Source organism: Doryrhamphus excisus, chromosome 8 (assembly GCF_030265055.1).
Source record: "Doryrhamphus excisus isolate RoL2022-K1 chromosome 8, RoL_Dexc_1.0, whole genome shotgun sequence".
In the NCBI taxonomy this organism is placed as follows: domain Eukaryota; kingdom Metazoa; phylum Chordata; class Actinopteri; order Syngnathiformes; family Syngnathidae; genus Doryrhamphus; species Doryrhamphus excisus.
The window spans coordinates 3,737,736-3,762,550 of record NC_080473.1 but is presented as its reverse complement, the minus strand read 5'-3'; the positions used below and the strand labels follow the sequence as shown (position 1 = coordinate 3,762,550).

General features: G+C 43.2%; 1 protein-coding gene across 11 annotated transcripts in view; it reads left to right on the top strand.

Annotated features, from left to right (window-relative positions):
- The window catches only part of npas1 (neuronal PAS domain protein 1), an 86,730-nt gene that overhangs the window by 51,596 nt on the left and 10,319 nt on the right, over positions 1–24,815 (top strand). For 10 of the 11 annotated variants that reach the window (XM_058079679.1, XM_058079673.1, XM_058079678.1 and 7 more), the window contains 4 exons: positions 1,163–1,318; positions 2,491–2,729; positions 16,380–16,447; positions 17,865–17,954. In XM_058079679.1, the coding sequence (XP_057935662.1) occupies positions 1,224–1,318; positions 2,491–2,729; positions 16,380–16,447; positions 17,865–17,954 (492 nt within the window). In that variant the 5' untranslated portion in view covers positions 1,163–1,223. The remainder of the gene's footprint in view (positions 1–1,162; positions 1,319–2,490; positions 2,730–16,379; positions 16,448–17,864; positions 17,955–24,815) is intronic. The other variant, XM_058079675.1, reaches the window with a different exon arrangement.

Genomic DNA, 24,815 nt, shown 5'->3' with positions numbered 1-24,815 from the left:
TCTATAATTAATTGTCATAGATACACGTAACAGTGCAGTGATATCAGTGTCAACTGATACCAACTTAGGCAGCAGAGCTACCCTCAAACTAATAATACTGCAACAAATACAAATACTGCTACATGCAATACAAACGATAGAAAAAGTGCCGAAAACTGAATTCTTCCTTGACAGCTTGGACTTTTGTTGTGGTTTTCTGTAGTTTTCACATCAGTTTTTCCGTTTTGTGCTCTTATTTTGGTTGTCTGTTTCCTGTTGGGCCCAATGTGGAGCTGCTTTGTCATGACTCCAGCTGCATTACTCGCAAAGAACAAAACTTGGTAACACTTTACAGTCATTGCAAATTAAATATTGACAGTCCAAAGGCACAACCGGTATGACCCCCATCTCATTTTTATACCAATTCCAGCCCATATTTTATATAATCGTTAGCATTGCTGGCTTATTATCACCCCTGCAATACGCTGGATCATTAGATTGTTAAATGAGTGGGAGACATCAGTTGATATTCTCTCATTCCCTTTTGTTCTAATGGTGGATCAGGTTTTAGATTATTTTTGAGATTCTGATTTGTTGAACTCTTAATACTCACTTGGGTCGCGGGGAATGCTGGAGCCTATCCCAGCTGACTTTGGGCAAGTAGCAGTGTACACCCTGGTCTGGTCATGAGTCAATCCCACGGCACATTTAGACAAACAATCATTCATATTATGGACATTCATTCATTCATTCATTCATTCATTTTCTACCGCTTTTCCTCATGAGGGTCGCGGGGGTGCTGGAGCCTATCCCAGCTGTCTTCGGGCGAGAGGCGGTGTACACCCTGGTCTGGTCACGAGTCAATCCCAGGGCACATTTAGACAAACAATCATTCATACTATGGACAATTAATCGAATTAATCCATGCAGAGATGGCCAACAGAGATTCAAACCCAGATCTCCTGACTGTGTGGCCAGCTTACTCACCACTTGTCCACTGGGCATCTTTGCTGAACTGTTGAATCAATTCTCAGAAAACTTAGAAATGGATTTTGCTTTTACTTTGGCTTTGTGTCGCACCACTTAGTCCAAAAGACGGACCACAAAGTTAAGCTTGAGTGGTTTATTGTTTTCCCTGTGAATGTGTGCTTCTGCTGACCGCTGTGTTTTTGGGGTCTTCCAGCAGATCGCCTGCCAATCAGAGCCTTCGTTAAGAGTGGCCGGGGCGCCATATTGGGAGAAGGATGGCCACCATGCCGTTTGTCAGTGAGGGGAAGTGTGTGAGTGTGGAGTGGGATTTCCTACAAGGACTACTGGCCAAGCCTCCTACCCTGCCCTGGTGAGACAACACACACACACACACACACACACACACACACACACACACACACCACCACCACATAAGCATGCACTTTGTGCATGTCTGTGACTTCATCTTGTATACACTGAAAAACAAACTGTGTTGATGCAACCCAATCCAGCCATGTGTGTTTCTACTTCAACCTGTATTGTTACTCACCTGCCAATCCCACCAAGAGCCGCCAGTCTCCTCCACCCGCACCCACCACTTGGTGGGAGATTAAGTAAATTTGGCTGGAATTATTAATGGGCAGTCAGTTACAGGCGGATATAAAAAACTAAGCAGAATCAATGTGTGTGTATTGATTGTTCTCTGTGGCAGGGGTCGTGGCTGTATAATAATGAGATGTTACAGGGGCTGCCACACACACACACACACATGCACACACACACTATTGTTTTACACATTAGACAATAGCAAGGAGAAAGGATGTCAGTTTATTGCAATACAAGCATATGTCATAATCAGCCGTGCTAAGCATACAGTATGTATGAGATCTGTTTTTGGGATAAGAACCAACAATGCGGCTGCAAAGAAGAAATGCTGGCTCTTGTCACCTACTCACACACACACACACACACACACACACATTTGCACAGAGCCAACACAAATGGTGAAGTGGCGGTGACAACATAATTCCAGAGCTCAGGCCCCATTGAGGAGAGTCAATACCCAATCAGAGAGACAGGCTACCTGAGCCCTGCCCCTCCTACACCCCCCTCACCCCCCTTTGTCACTGCGCCCCTCCCTTTCCTATTGATCCCTCAATCAAGGCCCCGCTCACAAGCCCGGGACCAGATGAGAGCAGAGCAGAGGGAGGGAAAGTGAGGTGTGTGTGTGTGTGTGTGTGCGCATATGGATTTGGAAGCAAATGGCATTATTAGGACTGTGGCAGGCAGAAGAGGGGAGTTTGTATGTAATTACCAGGCCAATCTGCTGGAGATGGCTCACAATAGCGATTGTTTCACTTGAATTGCAGTTGAGCCATTACCATTCCGTGTATTTATGAGATGACTTTTGGGATTGATGTGGAGGCTCGGCAGCGTGGATCAATCAACAGGTGGCCAGCAAGTGGCCCTTACATGACCGATCCGTGCTGATTCACATCTTTCTTTCTTCTCCTCCATGCGTCCCCCCGTCCTGCCCGCCAGTCTCCAGAACCTGCGCAAAGAAAAGTCGCGCAATGCCGCCCGATCGAGACGGGGGAAGGAGAACTTTGAGTTCTTCGAGCTGGCCAAGATGCTTCCCCTGCCCGGTGCCATCACCAGCCAGCTGGACAAGGCGTCTGTCATTCGGCTGACCATCAGTTATCTGCACATGCGCGCCTTTGCCAGTCAGGGGGACCCGCCCTGGAGCCCCCTGCTGGAAGGAGACAGCAACTGCAGTAAAGGTGAGCAACAGATGCATGATTCTTATTTTATTTAATAGCTTTACGGTATTGACGCGAATTTCTTCCATAATCTGAAATAGACTGCATGTGCGTGTGCAGCATTCACATTTGATCTCAAGTGAACTGCACCAGTTAGCCTTAAATTCTGGGTTATGTTCTATTCAGTATTATTATCTTTTAGTCAGTATTATTTTGCTTTTCTGATTCTTCAGGGAAATATTAATTGACTAATGGCAGACCTTTGACAGCATGTTCACCCTTGAACATGCGTCTATGCTTTGCTGATCTCCAGGTACAGGTTCGAGTTTAGTCTCTGAAACCTGGATAATGCTGGTTGTGTGATGTACACCTCCAAAAAGTGACAACGCTGATTGTTAATGCTGTGATTGGTTGGCTTGTAGTACATTATTTCCGGCTTTTACAACAGTAATCCTTCGTTTATTACAGCTAATTGGTTCCAGACCCACCCCTTCTAAGTAATTGATTTTACATTATTAGATCCCTCAAACCTGCAACAAAAGCTAGTTGTTCTGGTTGATCAAGTCTGGTGGTCGATCAATACTGACACCAAGTGACCAGTGTGGAATACTACACATCATCGTGACATCCGTGTTCTGGATGCCTTTTATTTGTATTTTACTATTATTTCAGCCAGGCAAAAATATATATAAAAATGATGTTTTTGTTTACTAATAATAGAGGGAATATATTAAAAGCTGCAAAATTCTAAATGGTGAGGGACAACTGCACTGGCTGTCACGCATTGATTAGCTACAATCGCACATGTTCACTATAATTCGCTTGTGTCAGGAAGCTAACAAGCTAAATAGTCTACGAGAGTTGCTCACAGAGTTGACGTCACATCATGCACTCAAGCCTGATGAAGGGTGTCATTGGTCCGCAGCACTTTGTAGATAGGAAATGTAACAAAACAATGGGGGGGGGATACAGCAAAAAGCATACCTTTTTAGAGGGACTAAATTCTTCAAGGTTGGCACAGGTGAAGTATCAGTGGCAGCATTTATTAAACACAAACACATCATATACTGTATATTTGACATTAAGCAATTAGAGACAATCATTTTTGACTAAATATCAATGTGATCCTGGCTTTTTTTGTTGAAAACCTGTATACTGTTATTCTCCAACTCTCAATTTCTGATACCGATATCAACCAATACTGATACCGATATATATATATAACATAACATATCTCCTATGGTTGTATACAGCATTTTAAAAATATCGCTTATCATGATCAGGAAAAAAAACGATTCCAAAATCAGATTATCGATACCAAAAATTATCAAACATACCTAATATACACTACCACTCAAAAGTTTGGGATCACTTGGAAATTTCTTTGTTTTCCAAAGAAAAATATTTTTTTTCCATTTCACAAGCATTTTTATTCATTTCCCAGCCAATTAAAATGAATCAGATGATTTTCAAAGAAGGATCTCCATTTTTGCATAGAGGCCTACTATCAACAACTGTCAGTCCTCTGCATCAATCCCCTGGTATGGCTGCTAATCCAAGTTCATCATTTTATAAGGCTAATAGATGATTAGAAAAGCCATCTAAAAATCTAAACTGAAACTAAAATCTCTTACCATGCTGTTAACTACTCCCTTCAGAGAGCAGCACAAACTGGGTCTAACAAGGACAGAAAAACGCTGCACAACTGTGCAAGAGAGTGTGTAGTTTAAGACAAAGATGCCTCACAGCTGCACTAAATAGTAGCCATCAAACACCAGTGTCAGTATCAACAGTGAAGCGGCGACTTCAGGATGCTGGACTTCATAGCAGGACTGCCAAGAAAAAGCCATATCTCAGACTGGACAAAAACATTTCCAAGTCATCCCAAACTTTGGAGCGGTAGTGTATACGTACTATATAGTTTGCTGTAGAAATGCACCGTGCCATACTTGCAAGTTTAGCGCCATGAAATGATTGCTACTTATTATGACCTCTGCCAAGTTCAGCGCAACGTTTGTTTGTGTTCAAAATAACTTGAAAAGTTGTGAATGGATTTGGATGACATTTTCAGGAATTGTCGGAAATGGGATATGGAAGAACTGATTCAATCCGGGGGGTGATTCAGATCACTGTCTGGATCCAGGATTTTAAAGGATTCTTGAACATTGTGATATAGGACCACTTTCAGAATTTGTACATATAACTCCAAAAACACATAATGGTCAGAGCACAAAGTGCCAAAGACTGATCCACAAAATGTAGGAATATTACTTGGTTGCGAATCACACCATGGGGGTAACGATTGCGCTTGGTGGAGGTCAGCGTGATCTGACTGCTTCTCTAGTTTACTATTAGTATGGTTGATGAGGCTTGTGGCATGACTTTTGCCTTAAGTTATATTATCAAATATGGCCCGGCTATTCCAAACTACAACCTCAATAGCAGACATAATGAAAAAAGAAAATATCTATAATCAGAATATCCAAGTAAGCAAAGACCTCTTTCAAACTGAGCATCATTTTCTTTATGCAGGCGGACGTTTTTATACAGCTCTAAGTAGTATTAGATTGTGTCCCTAATATTGTGGCAAGTGAATAAAAAGTATTAGATATTGTCTGTGTGTGTGTGTGTCTCCGAGCATCCGCGTTCCACTCCAACAAGAAGACTCGTATTTGTAGCGGGATCATTTTCAGTCATCTATTAGCGCACATCATTAATTGTGTTTTGCATGTGAGCACACACGCCAGGCATTTGCTCATTCACCAGCCCGCAAATACGCACGTGCATATGCATTTTAATCACACAAAGACTTTCCATATAGACACGGCTCAGTGTGTGCGTGTGCGCCGGAGAAAGCACGACGCGGCGCACAAAGAAAGGAGAAGCTATTGGTGCGTTTTGTAATTACAGGAATTAAGCGTATAACAAGGACAGTGTAATTATACAGCCTGTCTAATTGCTTGTGTTACTGAGGGGAAACCACGCAGATACAATACAATTAGAGGTGCATGTTTGTGCGTGCGTGATTATTCCTCTTTCGGGTCTAATTTGAAAAAACTCAGGCAAAAAAAAACAACAGATGTTACTTGCTGTGTGGAAGTGTTCCTACCACAATAAAAGTAGCGTGTGTTCCAGATAAGACATAGTGCCTTTAATAGTGTAATAAGTATTTTTTATAGATGTTTGCGTCAATACAGTGGCTTCGTTAAAGGGGCTCTTGAGGCGCTACGGATTGATCGGCTGGCGGTGAAAGGACACTTTAAGGCAAGAATATCTTCACGGAGACGCTGCTTTTACTTGCAGTTTCTTCTAAACTATTTACAATATTGACTTTCCGGCTTTGAGTACTGCTTGCTTTCAGTATTGGAAGCGTGAACTATGGTGAGTACACCCTGGCCTGGTCACCACAACCTTTCATTCCCACTTTCACACCCATGGACGGTCGGGTTTCCAACATGCAGGAGTTGGGGATGTGGGAGGAAATGTGGCATAAGTACACACACACACACACACACACACACAAGGCCAGCATGCAAACTCCACACAAAGATTCAAATCCACAACCTCTTGGCAATGCGTGCTGCCCAGGCCCAATGGAATATATTAAATTTCCAAAATAATGTATTGCTTACATTTTTATTCCATTTTATTTTTGTTAAATTTATTTTTTATTACTTCCATTTCATATTGAATTCGAATTACATTTTTTTAATTCAATTTCAAAGTAATATAGTGCTTCATTTTTTATTTTATTTTTCATGTTTTGTCTATTTATTTTGTATTATTATTGTATGTCTGTATTTATATTTATTAAAAAAAATCTTAAATAAATTAAATTCAATTTCAAAAGTAATATAGTGCTTACTTTTTTTGCTTTTATTTAGTATTATTATTTTTATTTATTTATATTTCATATTCAAAAATATCCATCCATCTATTTCCTATCCTGCTTATCCTCATTAGATTCGCGGGGGTATGCTGGAGTCTATCCCAGCTGTCTTCGGGTGAGAGGCGGGGTACACCCTGGACTTGTGGCCAGCCAATCACAGGGCACATTATAGACAAACAACCATTTACACTCACATTCATACCTATGGACAATTTGGAGTCACCAATTAACCTAGCATGTTTTTGGAATGTGGGAGGAAACCGGAGTACCCAGAGAAAACCCACGCATGCACGGGGAGAACATGCAAACTCCACACAGAGATGGCCGAGAGGGGAGGACTTTTCTACTAATTGGAAAAATATTCCAAAGTAATGTTGTACCATTTTCCACTACATTTGAAAAAAAAGAATATTTTGAAAAGTAACATAGTACTTACACAGCGCTTAACTTTGAGTGTTGTTTAACTAAATTGAGCAAAAAAAGTATGTCCAAAGTGAGTAGTAGCATTTAACATTCTACTAAGCTTGGATATGTAATATGTACAAAATATTATGCCTGTGTGAACTTCCAAAGTGAAACTTTGTATGCTTTCCCATTCAATGTAAAAAGTCTTCATTTTTACATGATTTCTGCTAAATCTGAATAAAAGTATTCAATTTCCAAAGTAGTATAGTTCCCCGAAAATGTAATATTTAGTTCATGAAGTAATATAGTGCTTCAATTTTGTATGATTTCCATATAAATTTGAAAAATAGTTGCGTTCCAAAGATATAGAACGTAGATTTGTATGATTTTTTTTCCACTTGGAAAGTAATACGTATATTTCCTACAGTTTATGTAATTGTAGTCCTCCTCCAAACATATAGGACTTGATTTTGATGTGATTTTGCACTAAATTTTAGTATTAAAGTAATATAGTACCTGAATTGTGTATGAGGACTATATATAGTGCTTTAACTTTTGTCTGACTTTCCCGGCAAATCCTCGTGAGAAGATGAATTGTGGAAATGACGACGCTTGTTTGCTGGTATTTGTGTCCAGCCGCCCAGACTGACTAGCAGGTGGTGATGCTGTCACTACAATTCAACGTTTGTTTGTGTTAAGTCAGTGTGCAGCCAGCTTAGGAGAAGTGGGCGGGTCAGGATGGGTATCGCTAGCCAATCAGAGACAACCGACAGCGCTGCTACTTTTTGATGGTATTATGGCAGATTTGCTCTTAAAGTTATTCTAAAATTCACTTTTTATTGCGTCGCACAATCAAATCCAAATGAAATGAAAACATTTTGTTAAAACGGTGCCTATTTTAAGTACAATTACATCAAGTTTTCCTTGGTTAGCTTTTTTGTTTGACGAGCCGTCCCGACGCTCGCCGCAGTGGTGGCCTGACTGAAAATGTGATGCTAATTTGGACATCAGCTTGAACATGTCTACCCACAATGCACTGGCTGAGTTTTAAGTGTGATGCATGACTTTAATTCCATAAGCGGAATGTGGCCGGAGTCTGTGTGAATGGGGGAGAGGAAGGGACAAATGAGGAAGGAATAAAGGAGTGCAAGGTGCACCCTGTGTGTGTGTGTGTGTGTGTGTGTGTGTGTGTTGGAGGTTTGGAGGGGGTTGGCATTCCACTACAGTCACCCCTTGTCCGAGGGTTTTTGGATGGCCGAGACGCAGCCGAGGGAAGGAAGCAAGAAAGCTGGGGGAGAGGGAGCGAGCGAAAAGGGGAGGGGCCGCAGTGGCTTTGTCTGCTTCCCACGTTTCAAAGCCAGTCTTGAAAAATGAATAGACAGAGGAAAATCAATTGCATGACCTTCACAGAGAGAAAGAGGGAGAGAGATTGAGAGAGCAGTAGATGAGAAGGGGAGGGGGAGGCAAGAGAAGGAAGGAAGGAAGAGAGGGAGGGAGGGAGGGGACGGAATGTGGAAGGAAGGGAACGAATGAACAGGAAATTTTTAAAGAAGGGAAAGTAAAACCAGCGACGTCGTTCATTCTTATTCAGCATGTGTCTTTATTTATGTCAGTTTAATCAGCGCATCCAAGGACAAAAGCCTTATTATTTTTATGGACATGTACTTGTTTAAGTTCCACTGCAACAGAGCACAGCATCAGGGACACCCGCGCACTCCTTTCTCATCCAATACAAGAACACTTTTACCTGTAGGTGTTTGCTGTTTGTTATTGTGCTTGTAGTTTGCTGTGGCGTACACCTGGATGGTATCATTTTCTATCACAGAGCTAACTTGGTTAGCAAACAGGATTTTCTATCCCAGCTGTTTTTGGACGAGCTGGACTGGTGACCAGCCAATCACAGGGCACATATAGACAAACAACCATTCACACTCACATTCATACCTATGGACAATTTGGAGTCGCCAATTAACCTAGCATGTTTTTGGAATGTGGGAGGAAACCGGAGTACCCGGAGAAAACCCACGCATGCACGGGGAGAACATGCAAACTCCACACAGAGATGGAATTTAACTCGGGTCTCCTAGCTGTGTGGCCTGTGCACTAACCACTCTACGCCGTGCAGCCCTAATTTCTGCACAATAATATAATATATTTAAAACACTTTTTTATTTATTTTTTTATTTTTCAAGGCACACGGATTGTGTTCTTGGGCTATATCACTGCTTCTCAAATAGTGGGACGGTACCCCCACCGTCGGGGGGGCGGGTGTGATAGGCTTCTTTTTTTAAACGCAGACCTACCAACGTGTACAAATTTATATACTCATATATATTTGTATGTATGTATATGTATATATATATGTGTGTGTGTGTGTGTGTATGTATATATATATGTGTGTATGTATATATATGAATGTATGTATGTATGTGTATGTATATATATGTGTATATGTATATGCATATGTATATATGTGTGTGTATGTATGTACATATATATATTTCCTAATCAAGTGGCCGTTTTTAACTTTGGACATCAGTTACGTTGCCATGGTTGGGGGGGTTCTTAACACTGTATGGCCTGAAGGGTGGGTTCCTAATGAAGTGGCCATTGTCAACTTCCAAAAAATGTTACAAAATATAAACAGAGGGCACCCCCCCCCCCCCCCCAACACCTCCAAATAGAATCCTATCCAGTAATATAACTCACATGTGGGGGTTCTGACCTGAAGGGTGGGTTCCTAATCAAGTGGCCGTTTCAGCTTGACTTGTGGATGGTGTCATGCCCCTAATAAATAGTAAGTATGAGGAATATCCGCTTCCTCCTCTTTTCTGCTTTTTAATTGTGCATTGCAGCCTCTGGGGTTAGTCCCTCCCCTTCTACTTTGTAGCCAATGTGATGATGATTCAGCGTGTTTAGTGTCCATTGCTGCACACTCACCATTTGGGGCGTGTGGAGGCCAACATCCGGGTAGTGCTGGTTGCATTTTGCCGTACTTGCACGAGGAATGCTAAGTGCAAATTGAAACATGCACCAATGAATGAGGTACTGTATATTTAAAAGGAGTCCAAATATGGCGCAACTCAATCGTTAACAGGTGCAACATGGCAGCTGGAGAGCACCCCCCCCCCCCCTTTCTTTTACAAGGTATTGAACAATGACGGCTCCAGCAACAGGGCCGGGCCTCAAGTGTTTTACTGTCTCTGTTAGTGAGGTCAAACACACCTCTCGCCTGCCGAGCGCCACTGACATTGACTTTCACTCCACTCGCCTCTCTCTCCCTGCCTGCCGTCGTCCACCCCCCACCTCTCGTTCTGTCGCCGCACCCCCCCTCACTCCCCCACTGCATCTGCCACCCCTCTAATACGCGGCGTTAAAAGCAGCCGGGGCTTTTAAGGCAAGTTAATTGCACTCAAATTATGTTCGACCGCGAAAAGAGCGAGGGAATGACGGCGCAGAGACAGACAGAGGGAGGGATGGATGTTAGGGGGAGAAGATAATTGCGCCAGAGGGGGACGCAGCAATTAGGGTCACTCTTTCTTTATCTCTGCGTCTGTCGAGCTGATGAAACATCACAATCGGATGCTAGTAAACAACTTGACAGGTGATCGGGCTCTTGTTTTGAAAGGGTGCGAGCGCTCAAGCTAAGTGACAGTGACACATTAGACAGTGGACAGAGGAAGCTCCTTTGACTGTTATCTGGTTCCCGTGGCAACGAGCTAACCTGGGTAAAAAGGTTGACCATGTGGAGGAGGAGAGGGTGTGTGTGTGTGTGTGTGTGTGTGTGTGCGCGCGACCATTAGTCATGAACTTAACTGAGACTAAATTATGTATTAGACAGCCGTATAATGAAAATCATTAAAATGAAATTTCTGTCTTTTCTTCCCGCGGAGCGCTGGGGAGACCCGGAGAATTGACCTGCGAGTCAGACCATAATTAACGTGTGCGATGGCTCCCTGTCCCGGTGTTTCTTCCTCCCACAATGAAATTAAGCCTTGCAGCCAAGTCCCAGCTCGCCAGTCAAACAGGAGCCAGAATCAGATCACACGTACGCGTTTATGGCGAGATCTCATGAGATTTCCCAAAATATTACATTTTAACTATTTTGTAGTGGGAAGTACACACAGTCGCTCACTAGAGTGTAGATTTCCACTAAGGCCAAAGAATTAGACCTCATAGTGCTTGATTCCTGAAATCCTTGATCCATGATCCACTAGCCAAACCCCTCCACAAACTTTGGTGGAACTTAAGTCGGCTCTTGCCATGTACTTTATCCTTGGCGGTAGACATAAATGCTGCATTTATATTCCTGTATGGATCCGAACATTTCATCTTTATTCATCATACAGGTGGTCAGCGGGTTTCAGTGTTGTGTTGTTACATACGTGCTACCATAAATTCATGATAAACATCATTTTGGTTTTACTCAAGAACTAGTTACAGCTGGTAACCATGCCAAAACAACATCAGCAAACTCAACGACCATCCACACACATCACATACAGTCGTGTTAAATTCAAAGACATTCGTAAATCACAAAACTCTTTTATACTACGGATAACTGTGTGTCAATAATGCACTAGTTTGTAAATGTTTGTTCTATAATTTTGACACTCTAGGTCTTCTCAACTTTATTATTTGGGGTTAGAGTCATGTTTATATTACAGATGGGGCAGCCACAACCCCCAATAAAACCCCCAATGACGCCCAATAAAAGCAAGTTTGACGCCCCTACACTCGGCAATCCGTGCATTGATTGTGCACATGTAAAAACACACTAAAAGCCCGGTTTGTTCGACTCATAGCGCCATAGGTCGAGAGCTCGAATTGTACGGCGGTTGAGTGGTTAGCACGCAGAGACCCCGAGTTCAATTGCCACCCTCAGCCATCTCTGTGTGGAGTTTGCATGTTCTCCCCGTGCATGCGTGGGTTTTCTTCGGGGACTCCAGTTTCCTCTCAAAAACATGCTAGGTTAATTGGCGACTCCAAATTGTCCATAGGTATGAATGTGAGTGTGAATGGTTGTTTGTCTATATGTGCCCTGTGATTCGCTGGCCACCAGTCCAGGGTGTACCTTGCCTCTCGCCCGAAGACAGCTGGGATAGGCTCCCGCACACCCCGCAACCCTCGTGAGGATAAGAGATAGAAAATGAATGAATGAATGAAAATATTGTTTGCATATCTGTCTTCAGGTCATCCCCCTCAAGATGCTGATTGGACAGTATGATTATTGCCTTAGGTTGGTCACAATAAAAGGCCATTCCAAAACATGTAGTTTAAGTGTACTGGTGGGAGCCTTGCAATATGGAGCTGTGCATTAGCATACTGCAACATGAGGTTATGGTGTATGAATTACATAACAACGGGCCTCGGGACCACGCCACAATATAAATTGCATCTGTGTTGCGTACCAAGTGGCCCATGGTACATGATGGGTACATGATGAATTATGACTGCCTACCAACACAGAATTAGACAGATTTGAGAGAGCTAGGCATTTTGTGTACATGTTGTCAAGTTTGAGATCTTTGAGTTCAGCTCAGAGGTGTACTATTGATGTGATGGCTCCTCCTTCCTTTCCTCCCTCCAGTTAGTAATCACAGTGTCCACCTTGCCAAATAGAAATACACAAAAAGACTGGTAAACAAACAATCCACCAAGTCAGCAAAGTTGTTTAATGTGACGTAGAGTATATAAAGTGATGACACATGTACCCAAATTCTATAGAAGGGCAAGTGTGAGTGCCCTTTCAGTGAGAATCTTAAGAATTTCCACTTTTGTTCATATTGAGAGATCTTCTGGCAGGTTTCCCCATTTATGTGTGAATAATGCATGAATCCTCATGACAAAACACGTTGGAGGCGGCTGTTGTATTTATGAAGGCGTACCATTTGGGTCTGATCCAAATTGGAATTGTTCGGCCTCTGCCGCAAAAGTCATTGTAGTTTATGGATTGCAATGACTTAATGTTGAGATTGTTTACGGCCTGACATCAATTTACAAAATGTAGTCATCTTTTAACAAATGGAATCATCTACACACACACACACACATGAATCCACAGTGAAGTTCACAGCAGCGCTTACAGAGGGATCTTTGTTCTACAAGTGAGATACCAAGACCACTGTGGGGACCCTCTCTTCACATGTGCACGTGATTGTAGAAGCGCACACACACACACACACACACACCACATCCAGTGTTTTGGTTTCCTGGCCGCCCTATTGTACCCTGGCAGTCTTTAATAAATGGCCCTCTGTGTGTTTGGGAGTGTGAGTTTAAACTCATCCATCAGAGCCCCCACACCCCCGACCGCCCCTCTCAGGCTCATGTCACATCAAGTGTTTCCCTCGCCCTGTTCACACTACTCAGCACTACTGATCAGCCACCATCACCTTCACTCCTCCTGGGATCTGACACACACACACACACACATTGTGCGTCTATGTATGACCTTTCAGATTGCTATGATAGCACCATGATGGGTGATGCTTCCTCCACACTCTCCAGCTCCATCGCGCCCCCTACACACACACACACACACACAAGTGAAGCTGGCGGGCAGTGAGAGAGGGAGACGGGCTGCCCAGCCCCTCCCCCTTCCAGGCACTGACTGACTGGCTGGCTGGCTGGCTGGCTGGACGGACTGAAGGGTCCCAACACCAGACCCCCTTTCATAACCCTGAATGGACTTGCCTTATTTATATTCACACACTGTCACACAGAGGGAGGGGGGGACCCCAATCTCACAATGCCACTGTGGCTTTGTCCGGTAACTCTGTATTTATGTGTGTGTTTTTTTTTTTTTTTGAGCCAGGGTAGGTGGGGTGCCTGTGTATTCTGTGCATGAGAAATCATTGCCCTGTGTATTCCTGAGGTGTGTGTGTGTGTGTGTGTGTGTGTGTGTCTATAGCTCTAATGGAATGCCTCCCTCTTCTATTCACTGAACTCACATCACAAGCAGGCAGCTGGGCAATATATATGTGTGTGTGCGTATATCCCCCCCCCCCCCCCCCCCCCCCCGTGTTCAGTTGTAACCCAGAGCAGCGCTTTCATTTTCCTGTCATAACGTGTATTGATTTCCCTCAGCCTCACAGTGACACACACACACACACCTAAACACACACACATACGCAGATGTCCGATGATCCCTAAAGTCATGCACACACACACACACACACACACATACACACATATAGTTGTTGTCAGCCGGATAGGGAACACTGTGTTCAAAAGCAGCCCTGTTGGAGTGAGATTAGTTCCCTCATATGGTCTCCACACACTCGAAGGTGCACTACCCCCCGCACCCCCCCACCCCCCACTGCTCCCTCTCAACATAAAACAGTAAATACGACTGATTGGTGAATTAATCTTGCACGTCACAGAGCGCCCCCGCGTGCCAGCGTTCCCTTGGAAGAAAGTGATCACTCTCGCCGAGCTTAGTGTTTTCTCATTTTCCTCCCGCCTTAGCCTTGCTGCTTTTGCTCATACCTATCTTCTAACCTGCCTGCCCCCTCCCCTCCTTCGTCGTACAAATCCCCCGCACCCGCCCGCCTAACACCTCCAACTCTATTTGTATTGTAATTGCCTCGGTAAACAGCACCACTTTGGCACAGGAGCAGCTCTGATAGCTTGTATTTGGGATGCATTAGGAGTGGCGATGCAGACACTATGAGTGTGTGTGTGTGTGTGTTTAGAAGATTGTGTGCATTAAGATGCACTCCCCCTTCCACGCCATGCTTTCTTTTAATTATTTCTCTCATGTTTCATGTTATTCTTTTTTAAAGTTTTGACATTATGTGTACAATATTAAAACATAAGACAATATTAAAACATAACGAGAATGAATGTGCAGCTGCTTTTGGTGGGGGTTATTTTTGCAATTCGCACAACAATTTTGTTTTACAAGTAAAAAAAAAATTGTCCACATGTTCTTGAATGTTTTTATGGTATTGTAATTACCTATGACAAAATGTGCAGAATCTTCCAGGAATACATAGCATGGTGATAGTCACTCTTCTCACAAGAGTTTGAGTTTTTTGTTTACTTTTGTTTACAGCATTCCAAGCCATGACTGTACAAAAAGAGAAAAATAACTATTTCCGAATGTACGGCAGGGTAATACGTGGGCGGAGTAACACATGTCTCGTTACACTGACAGGAAGGACCATGTCACTTTTCATCTTTTTACTTAACTATGTAAGTTTAACCAAGATGGAGGCCAACTTGTCCGGTGTAGAAGAACTTAAATTACACATTGTAGAACGCTCAGTGGAGAAATCAACTTTGTACAAGTATTAAAGGTGGTCATTTTGAGCATATGAAAAGATCTGCTATGAAATGAACAGTGATGACAGTGAGGACTTCCTCACTTTCTAAGCTAAGATACAACGACAGAAAAAACAGGACATACTCATGTAAAATATGTGAAAATTGTATTTTAAACCATAAAAGACAATAAGTAAAATAATTTAAATAAATAAATGTAAATAATATTAAGAACAACTTTAAGAATGGAAACATTCACATTCTACGATCAGTCATCGTCTCAAAGGAAAAACATTACCTCGAATGACTGAAGTATCGAAAGTATCGATATTTTGATTTGAGAATCCATTTTAGAGTATGAACATCTGGTATCGGAAGTATCGATTTGCACATCACCAAGGCGGGGACTACTAATTTAAGTTAACTAATAAGTTTAACTATGTAAGTGTCTTCTATGTGGAATGAACACAAGCAGTAGCAGTGCCAGCACTGGAGAGAGCAGTCAGCCACCCAGTCAAAGCCTAACAAGGTCCGAGAGGTCTCTGAAGTCAATGGGTTGCGCCTCCTCATGTGTGGAGGCGGTCCCTATGATCATGAAACTTCCGGTGAACTGTTGTTGGTTGTAGTACGGCAACTTTATATCGAACTCGGCTCATTACATTGCAGTTTGGACAAGCAAAGCAGGATGAAGACTCGGATAGCATTTAAAATATATACTTTCCGTAGAACTGGTGGTAATAGCCACGGGGAGGGGGCGTATACCTACTGTACGTGTGTTTACCATTCTGTATACGCAAGGCATGTCTGTTCAACTTGAGAGCTACGCTTGTACTCGGATGTTGTTGGCGTGTCGGCCTGATCTGGTTTCAACCAGTCCTGGCTAGGCGGCTAAGCTTTTCAGCCAGGAAGGTCACTCCAAAAGATAACCAAAAGATAACCAGGGCGTGTTGTTCCAAGTGAAAGGCCTTGTGATGTCTTGTCGCAGTACTTATCCAAAACAGAGTGGAAAATATTCCATTCCTAGCAGGAATCGTTGGGATACTGTCGCTTCAGCTTGGTTTCTCTTTGCATTCATGCCTTCCTAATGAGTGTTCCTGTCTCTTTTGCAGTAAGACGGTCTTCTCATTCTCTGGCTACTGACATATTTGAACAGCACCTGGGGGCGCACCTCCTACAGGTAACCATATTCCCCTTTTTTTTTTAGCAGCACAGATAAAACCTACAGCTTAACAGCACATATTCCCAGGAATCTTCCAAGTCAATAATGGCCATACAAAGTCATGGGAGGACAACATTTTTAGCTGCCCTGTGTACTTTTTGCAGCGGCTGAAGGAAGACGGTGGAGCAAAGGGGCTGCAGTGGGGATGAAGTGCAGGATGTAGACACTCAGAAGAAGCTGCAGATTAGGAGGAAAGCTGAGGGGAGGATGCAGTTTGGAGGAGCAAGGAGAGCAGAGAGGGATAAGGGAGAAACTACAAGGATTAGGGGAGGACTGAAATAAGGTAGGGAGGAGTGGGGAGCAGGTGGAGGCGACCGTAGGTTGGGAATGTAGAAGTTGTGTCAAAATAAAGAAGTAGAAGAGAACAGTCTCCTCTGACATTAAAGGGAGATGGGGGACTTAAGGGGGTTGATAGAAATCAAATTAACGCAACCAAAAAAGGAAGAAAAAAAAAGTGTGATTCTTTCCTCCCTTGCCGTCCTCTGGCCGTAATAGCCTGATAATTGCACTTTAGTTCTCCGACATTCAGGCGGCTGGTTTTCTCCTCGCCACGACACATGACCCCCCCACCCCTCCACCCCGCCCATACGGACACACATTTGCATACTGGATGTGTCACTTGCATAAATTACCACTGCCACTTCAAGCAGCGGGCCGCCAAAATAGCAATCGTTCTTCTGGAGCAAAGTGGCCCCCGCTCTGTGTGTGTTTGTATGTCAGTGTCTGTGTGCGTGTGCACTTGTTGTGACGATTAATATCTTTCTGTGAAGCAGTCCTCTCTAATGGGCTGGTTGTATACCTTTCACTTCTCATTAGAATCACTGCAGGCTGTAATGACTCTAGTTTTATCTGTGTCTCTACTGCTGCCTGCATATGTATATGTATGCATGTGCTTACATATGTGTGTGTGTGTGTGTGTCTGGAGAGACAGTGTAATGCTTTGGTTGTGAGTTCATTACAGCCCATTGAAGCAACGCTGGCCTATGCACTCTGCTGCTCAGAGTCTCTTCTACGTCCTTATCTTGGTGTGCGCCTGTTTTTCTTGCTTTTTGTGCACGTGAATCTGATAGGACAAGTGAGGACTAGTATTTTCTTTTCAAGCAAGTGGCCCGCCCTTTCCTGCTTTGCATCTGTAATACGGATCTTGTTGACAGGCGGCATCAATGAGTTGCTTCATGTCTACTTTTATATTCATGCATTAATGTGCTAAGTGTGTGTGTGTGTACATGAGTCTAGTCGGGCCGAGGGGTGACGGGTTGTTTGTTCTCTCATTGTAATTTGTTCGATACATGCTAATTGCTCTAATTTGTCTGTCTTGTCTTTGTTTGCCTTTGTGTGTGTGTGTGTGTGTGTGTGTGTTCTGGTATGTGCACAGTCTTTGGATGGCTTTGTGTTCGTGGTCAGCCATGAGGGACGCTTTCTTTACATCTCAGAGACAGTTTCTATCTACCTGGGACTCTCACAGGTAAGGCAAACTCAATACACACACCATCATTTCCCTCGGGGTCAATAAAGTTCAGTCTAACCACCTTTTCCCCATTGGAGTCAATTATAATCAATTTCAACATGAATAACCATGCCGGATCATATTTTTAGTAATATTTTTACATTATTTACCGTCATTCAAGTGTAAAAATAAGTTAGCAATTGTTAAAGGGACTCTATGCGAATGATTCCTCCATTCTAGATGACACCAACATTGTAACGTACTATGGAAGTATTATATCCCGCCTCTTCCTGCTGTCCCAGTAATTCAACATGCATATAAACACACACACATATTTAAGTTCACATATTCCCTGGGCTCTTTGTAAATAACAGTTAGTTACGTGTTTGCGTTTTGTTTGTCCACGGTGTCCAGAAAGTTTTTCCAGCGAGGGCCACGTACTGAAAAATAAAAAGATGCAAAGGCCAGTTTGATGTTTTGTAAAGCAACACATGTAGATGTGCTAAGAAGTTATACTATATATTTAGAAAATATTTGTATCTCAGCTTTGTGATATCAGTGGAAAAGATTATTATTAGTATGAACTTTTTTTCTTGTTGTTGCTGCTGCTGTGTTTTAAATGTTACAAATGATTCTATTTTCTTAAGTAATCTTCATATATGATTTATTACAACTTTTTCCTCAGCCTAATTTTCCACTGGTTATTTTATTTTTCTCAGAATATTTTATCTAAAAAAAAACTTTAATATTTCACTTTTATGCTACTAAAATGACTTAATTTTTTCCTCACAAAGTGTTTAGTCTCATAAAATTGGGTCTTCTCTTTCTCTGTGAATACAACCTACAGCTGATTTTTTCATTGACATGTATTTATAAATATGTTATATTTTGTTGATATGTATTAAATAATTGAAATTCATTCTTGTAAATTTACTTCTCGTAATTATGACTTTATTCGCATAATATTTTGACTTTATTCTCGTAACATTAGAACTTTTTCTGCAACCGTCAACATTCTTTTCTTTGCAATATTGCAATATTCTCTTAAAATTATGACTTATTCTTACTCGATTACAACCTGTTTTTGGTCATATTTTTAATGTATTCTTGGAAAATTACTGCGGATTAAAAAAAATGTCAGATGTTTTTTCTTGTTTTCTTATTAAATTACATTTTTAACTGTTCCATGGGCCAGTAAAAAATATTTTTTTTAAAATACACCCGCTAGCCGCAAAGGGACCCTCTTGTAGTATCATCTTGCCAGTTTCCCACCCTGAATTAAAAATAGCAATGTCATTTACCAATAATTAAAGTGTGAGGGCCAAATCGAAAACAACAAAACATTATGATATATCAGCAGAATTGAGAAAAAGGTGAATATTTTCAAGGAAAAAAACAGCCTTAATTCTAGAAGAAAGTCATTTGTATTTGAGAAAAAAGTCATAATTTGACTAAACTTCTGCAGCTGTATTTCGAGAAAAAATGAAATAATTTCACAAATACTACAAAAGTCTTTGTGAGGTTTTTTTTGCTGCTTTGTTTGTGAAATTATGTGCTGTATTGAAAACACCATACAATTGCCATAAATTAAATTAATTATTATTATTAGTCAAATCATGTCAAATCATTGTCAAGCAGATTTACAATGCCATCTACTGGATGCAGTTGTAAGGACAAGCCGTTTATTCTCATCATTATAATGTCAATATGAGCACCAAATCCTTAAAAAAAGAAGTATGGGAAACCCTGTATTGCATATGAACCACCGTAGTTAATCTGCCATGTTGTGTTTGTGTACAGTACATGTACCCAGTACATACAGTACTCGTGTGCACATGTAAGTGAATATGTTTGACGCCTCTCTTCACTCGCCACCACTTTCCGGGAGCGCAACCCGGGCAGCGTCTCCCCGCTCTCCTTCGCTCCCCCGCCCTTCTCTCGCTCTCCAGGTGCTCACCTCTGTTGATTGCCTGTGGCCTCTTGTACTGTGAATGTTAAGTCCTGCCATTTTGCCCAGATGCATAAATAATAACAGTAATTACTGGCCCAGCAATCAAAGTGTCGCCCCGGCACGCTGGGCCTGTCTAGAGGAACAAATCGATAGGCATCTTAAAAGCCACATTGATTGTAGGGAGGGGGAAAAACACCAAGGGGGATGGCATGATAGATAGAGACAGTCGGGGAGAGAAAGAGAGGGAGTGAGGAGGGAAGAGGGGAAGGAGGTGAGGTGCGATAAGGGAGGAATGTTTCAAAGCGAGAAGGGGACAGCGGGGGAAGTGAGCTGTGTGCAAAAATAATGGATGTAAATTAGAGTCATTTTAATTGTGGGAATTGGCTGTGATGGAAGGTCTGCGCCAGCCGTGTTAAATAAGCTGATTTTCCTTCTCAATCTCTGCGCGATAATCACACGCCGTGTACAGACTTAAAGATCATTGGTCACTCTGATAGTCCTCCGTCTGTCCTTTTTATTTCCGCATCATTTTCCAACCTAGTATTGTAATTTCCTCTGCTGTGCAAGAATATTTTATGTCAAGAAGGATAGGGCAGTATTATAGATCATAACCGCCGCATGGGTTTAATGTATGTTGTTTAAAAACGCTTTTGTTCAATAGAAGACCATTTGCGTCCATGTTTTTGCACTGTTGATTTAATGTCGCACACGCTTCTGTCAACAGAGCCATCTTTGTCGATAATCCAGTAACCCCTCGCCACGCAAATTTCAGGGCTTTCCTCTATCACGTTTTCTCAATATTACTTAGTAATATTAATATTAATATATTATGTGATTCTAATAGCTGCATGGTGGTCGAGTGGTTAGCGCGCAGACGTCACAGCTAGGAGACCCAAGTTCAATCCCACCCTCGGCCATCTCTGTGTGGAGTTTGCATGTTCTCCCCGTGCATGCGTGGGTTTTCTCCGGGTACTCCGGTTTCCTCCCACATTCCAAAAACATGCTAGGTTAATTGGCGACTCCAAATTGTCCATAGGTATGAATGTGAGTGTGAATGGTTGTTTGTCTATATGTGCCTTGTGATTGGCTGGCCACCAGTCCAGGGTGTGCCCTGCCTCTCGCCAGCTGGGATAGGCTCCAGCACCCCCGCGACCCTTGTAAGGATAAGCGGTAGAAAATGAATGAATGAATGTGATTCTAATATTTTGGGGTTGATTACAGCCTATGAGTATTTTTTTGTTTAAATGAAGCATTTTGCAAGCATAAAAATGGCTAAATGAACAAAAATACAAATATAAGGCATTCAGAAGATGCATTCAAGGATGCTGTGATGCTGTGTAGTGTTCCACATCAGTCACTAGGTGTCAGTAATGGTACTGTAATGTTCAGTGAGATACACAAGCACCAGACATGGAGGCTTTTATTGCATTTTTGAATGATCTCACAACAGGCACAGCAATCCCGTACACGGCTACTGTTGCGGCCATAACTCGCATCCAGCTAAAATTCAACTCCCCCGACGTCACTTCCTGTCCACCTGCCAATCCACAGCGCTAACACTTGAACACGTTATGTCTTATACGTCTTTCATTCATTCGTTCATTTTCTACCGCTTATCCTCACAAGGGTCGCGGGCATGCTGGAGCCTATCCCAGCTGTCTTCGGGCGAGAGGCGGGGTACACCCTGGACTGGTCGCCAGCCAATCGTAATCACATGCAAACCCGAGGATGGAATCGAACTTGCGTCTCCTAGCTGTCTTCTAGTCTCCTAACCGTGCAGCCCTTATACATCTTATTTTCTCTTATGATGTCAACTATATTTGGTAATGGTATTATTTCCTGTCTAGAGGGCTCTAATAATGTAAAAAAAAATGTATATATAAGATATTAAACAGGTGTTCTCTGTTCTAACTACAGAAATATTTGATTCCTACTTCATGGAAATTCACTTATCAACCAATTAACAGCTATGAACAAGGGATTACTGTACATGCTGCAAAACTATACCCGCAAGGCATGCTGGGTAACTTTGTGGACACGTAGCCAAACCAGTTGAAAACCACTGATGTAGAACATATAGAATTTTGTGAATGTCTGTTTTATTGAAGGTCAGCTGGTCACGGATGCTGTCTTCCTCCCGAAAATGCAGAACACATGCCGGTAATGGATCGTAGCATCATAGAAACCTTTCGGAAACATGACACTCATGTCCAAGCTAGTAATGCACGAGCAACACAAAAGCAAAAAGAGCGGGGGAAAAACTAGGCAAATGAACGGCGAAGATGAGCAAGAGACTACGAGTGTGTAAATAGAGTTTAAATGTGCGATAGGAAGGAAATTCGCCCTGGGATTGGCGAGGTAAACAAGACAGCCGGGCTTTGGTGGAGATGCTAATAAAACAGAGCTGTTCTTATCAGCTGAGCAGATGGCCTAACCCATCACATCTCCTCAAACAGGACCTAAGCCATCAGCATTCTAATGAAATTATTTATGATCGCAGATTACGCCCCAAACCTTCAGCATACAACGTTTACCTTTTCCTGCAAAATATGAGAGACGGAGGGGCGGTTTATGATGGGAAAGAGAGAGTCAGAAGCAGGGTTGGAGGGGGGGGGTGATGGAGAGAAAACAGAGAAAGGTAAGGTTGGAGGAGAAGACACACTTGTGTGTGTTGTTTTCAAGAAGAGGTGCACACTGGGGAGAGAGGAAGGACGGACAAACAAACGAGTGCAAGTGTGTAACTAGTGGTTTGTTTTAGAGGGCAAGTTGCCCCCCCACGGCCCCAAGTGGGGGCCGCCCCGCCGCCTCCTGTCCCTGATGTCTGACCCCTTTGCCCTGACTCGCACTCCGGGTCCCTCCCCTGACAGAGGGGGGAGCTGCTTAACCGGCTTAGCCCAGGTCACACACCTTGACCAAGGGCACAGCCGGCCCCCCTCCCTTCTCCTCCCCAGACGCCCACTTGTATCATTGCTCCTCTCACCGGAGTCTCCTGGCCTGGAATAAGGCCACGCAGCAGTGATGGGAAGCAGCGGAGGGTGCGAGGATGGATGAAATAGAGGAGACAGGAAGATTGGAAGCAGGAGAGACGGGAATGATGGGGGCGAGATATGGGAAGCACACAAGAGAGAGGGGGTGGGAAAGGTGGATAAATGGGGAAAAGAGGAGGGAGGAAGGATGCGAGAGTGAGGGAGGAGAGGAGAATTGATCTGGGAATGGTTAGTATGCAGTTCCCCCCCACCCCTTAACCCCCCATCCCACTCCCCTTACCCTCTCTTCCTCCCTGCCTCCTCCCCTCCCTCCCTCCCTCCCTCTCCCATCAGTCAGTGAGGGCTGCGAGTGTGTTGTGGACCACTGCCCGGATGCCTCATACATATTAAAGCCCCTCTGCTATTATTTATATCATGTCTCTCCTTCCTCTGCTCCATGCCCTCCTCCACCTTCTTCTCCTCTTCCTCCCTCTCATCCCCACCGTACATACATGCACGTGCATGTCTGCGCAGGGCCCGCAAACAATGACACACAATGGCAGTCTAGCCCCACTCACACACACACACACACACACACACACACACAAGCACTTGAATGATCTGGGTCTCTCCTCACGTCTTCCCCCTGCACGCCACATCCTATAGCTGTTTTTATGTCTGAGCCTGACTCATCCCCTCAATCGCTGCGTCTCCTTCTCATCTCCTCCTTTCCGTCTGATCTCTCTCTTCAATTCCTCCCTCCTGCCTGTGATGGAGTGATATTATTCGCATAGGTCTTAAGCCCCCGTAAAGCCCATAAGGTCCCGTGTGTGTCTCTCCACGTTGTCTTCCATACTTAGACGGGAGTGATGGGATTGTGTCTCTTTCGCATGGAGCGCAGGTAAACTTGGAAGCATAATTCCCTCTCTAGAGCAATTGATATTTTTTAGATTCAGCCTCAGTTTTAGGATGCATTCACTTGTCCTGTTCGGTTAGGGTGATAGGAGCTAGGACAATTCCTTGGGTCAAATGTGAACGTGATCATCCGGGCCTTGATGTGCACCAGCCAAGTGGACTGGAACTACTTGAGAGCGGGGTCTCGGCTCGTTTGCAAGCAAAGTCTGGTGCGAGTTGGGGTCACTTGAGCCCCAAAAGCACACACCATCGGTAGAAATGACAAAGACTGGATGTAAGAGAAAATGTGCTGCTCTCCTCCACGCTGTATGTGTGACAACGGCGCTCTTTAAAGGGGAACTGCACTCACACCCACCATTCCCAACTCTTATGTGAAACATAACACATATTTCTTTCTGTTTTCTGTGCATTAATATGAGCTAGCTAACAATGCATGGCATTGGGACACAACTATTTTGACGATGAAGCCTCCCAAAAACAACGTTGCATGGTTTGATATCCATGCTGTGATCATGCATTAGCACGTACACTGATGAAAACATGTAATAGTATCTTGCCTTATTTTGATGCTAGTTCCGTCAACAACAACAGCATAGATACAGCAACAACACTTCCGATATCCGCTCTCATTGTGATGGCGTGTGCTCCAGTCCTCAGGTAAAAAATGCTGACGGCAACCCAGCATCTTGTTGAGTCTTTGTAGTGAAATTGAGAGCTAGGTATCCACTCTTCCGTCTGTGAATGATGCTGAGACGAGTGGTTCGCGAGGCGTTGTGTTAGTCTGCTAGATAAATATAGTTTTTCATGTTAGCTGCTACAATAACAATTGCTGGAGTTTGTTTAATATACAAGTCAGTTATGTAAATGGAACACTGTTGTGAGGGCTTTAGCATCAAAATAGGTATTTCCCATGGCGTCTGTTGTTAGCTAGCTCATATTAACTTGTTTTCTCGCACTAGAATGCACAGAAAAGGGAAAGAAATATGTGTTCATGTTTCACATAAGAGTTCATTCCTTGTGAATGATGAGCAAAATTCAACAGAGAAG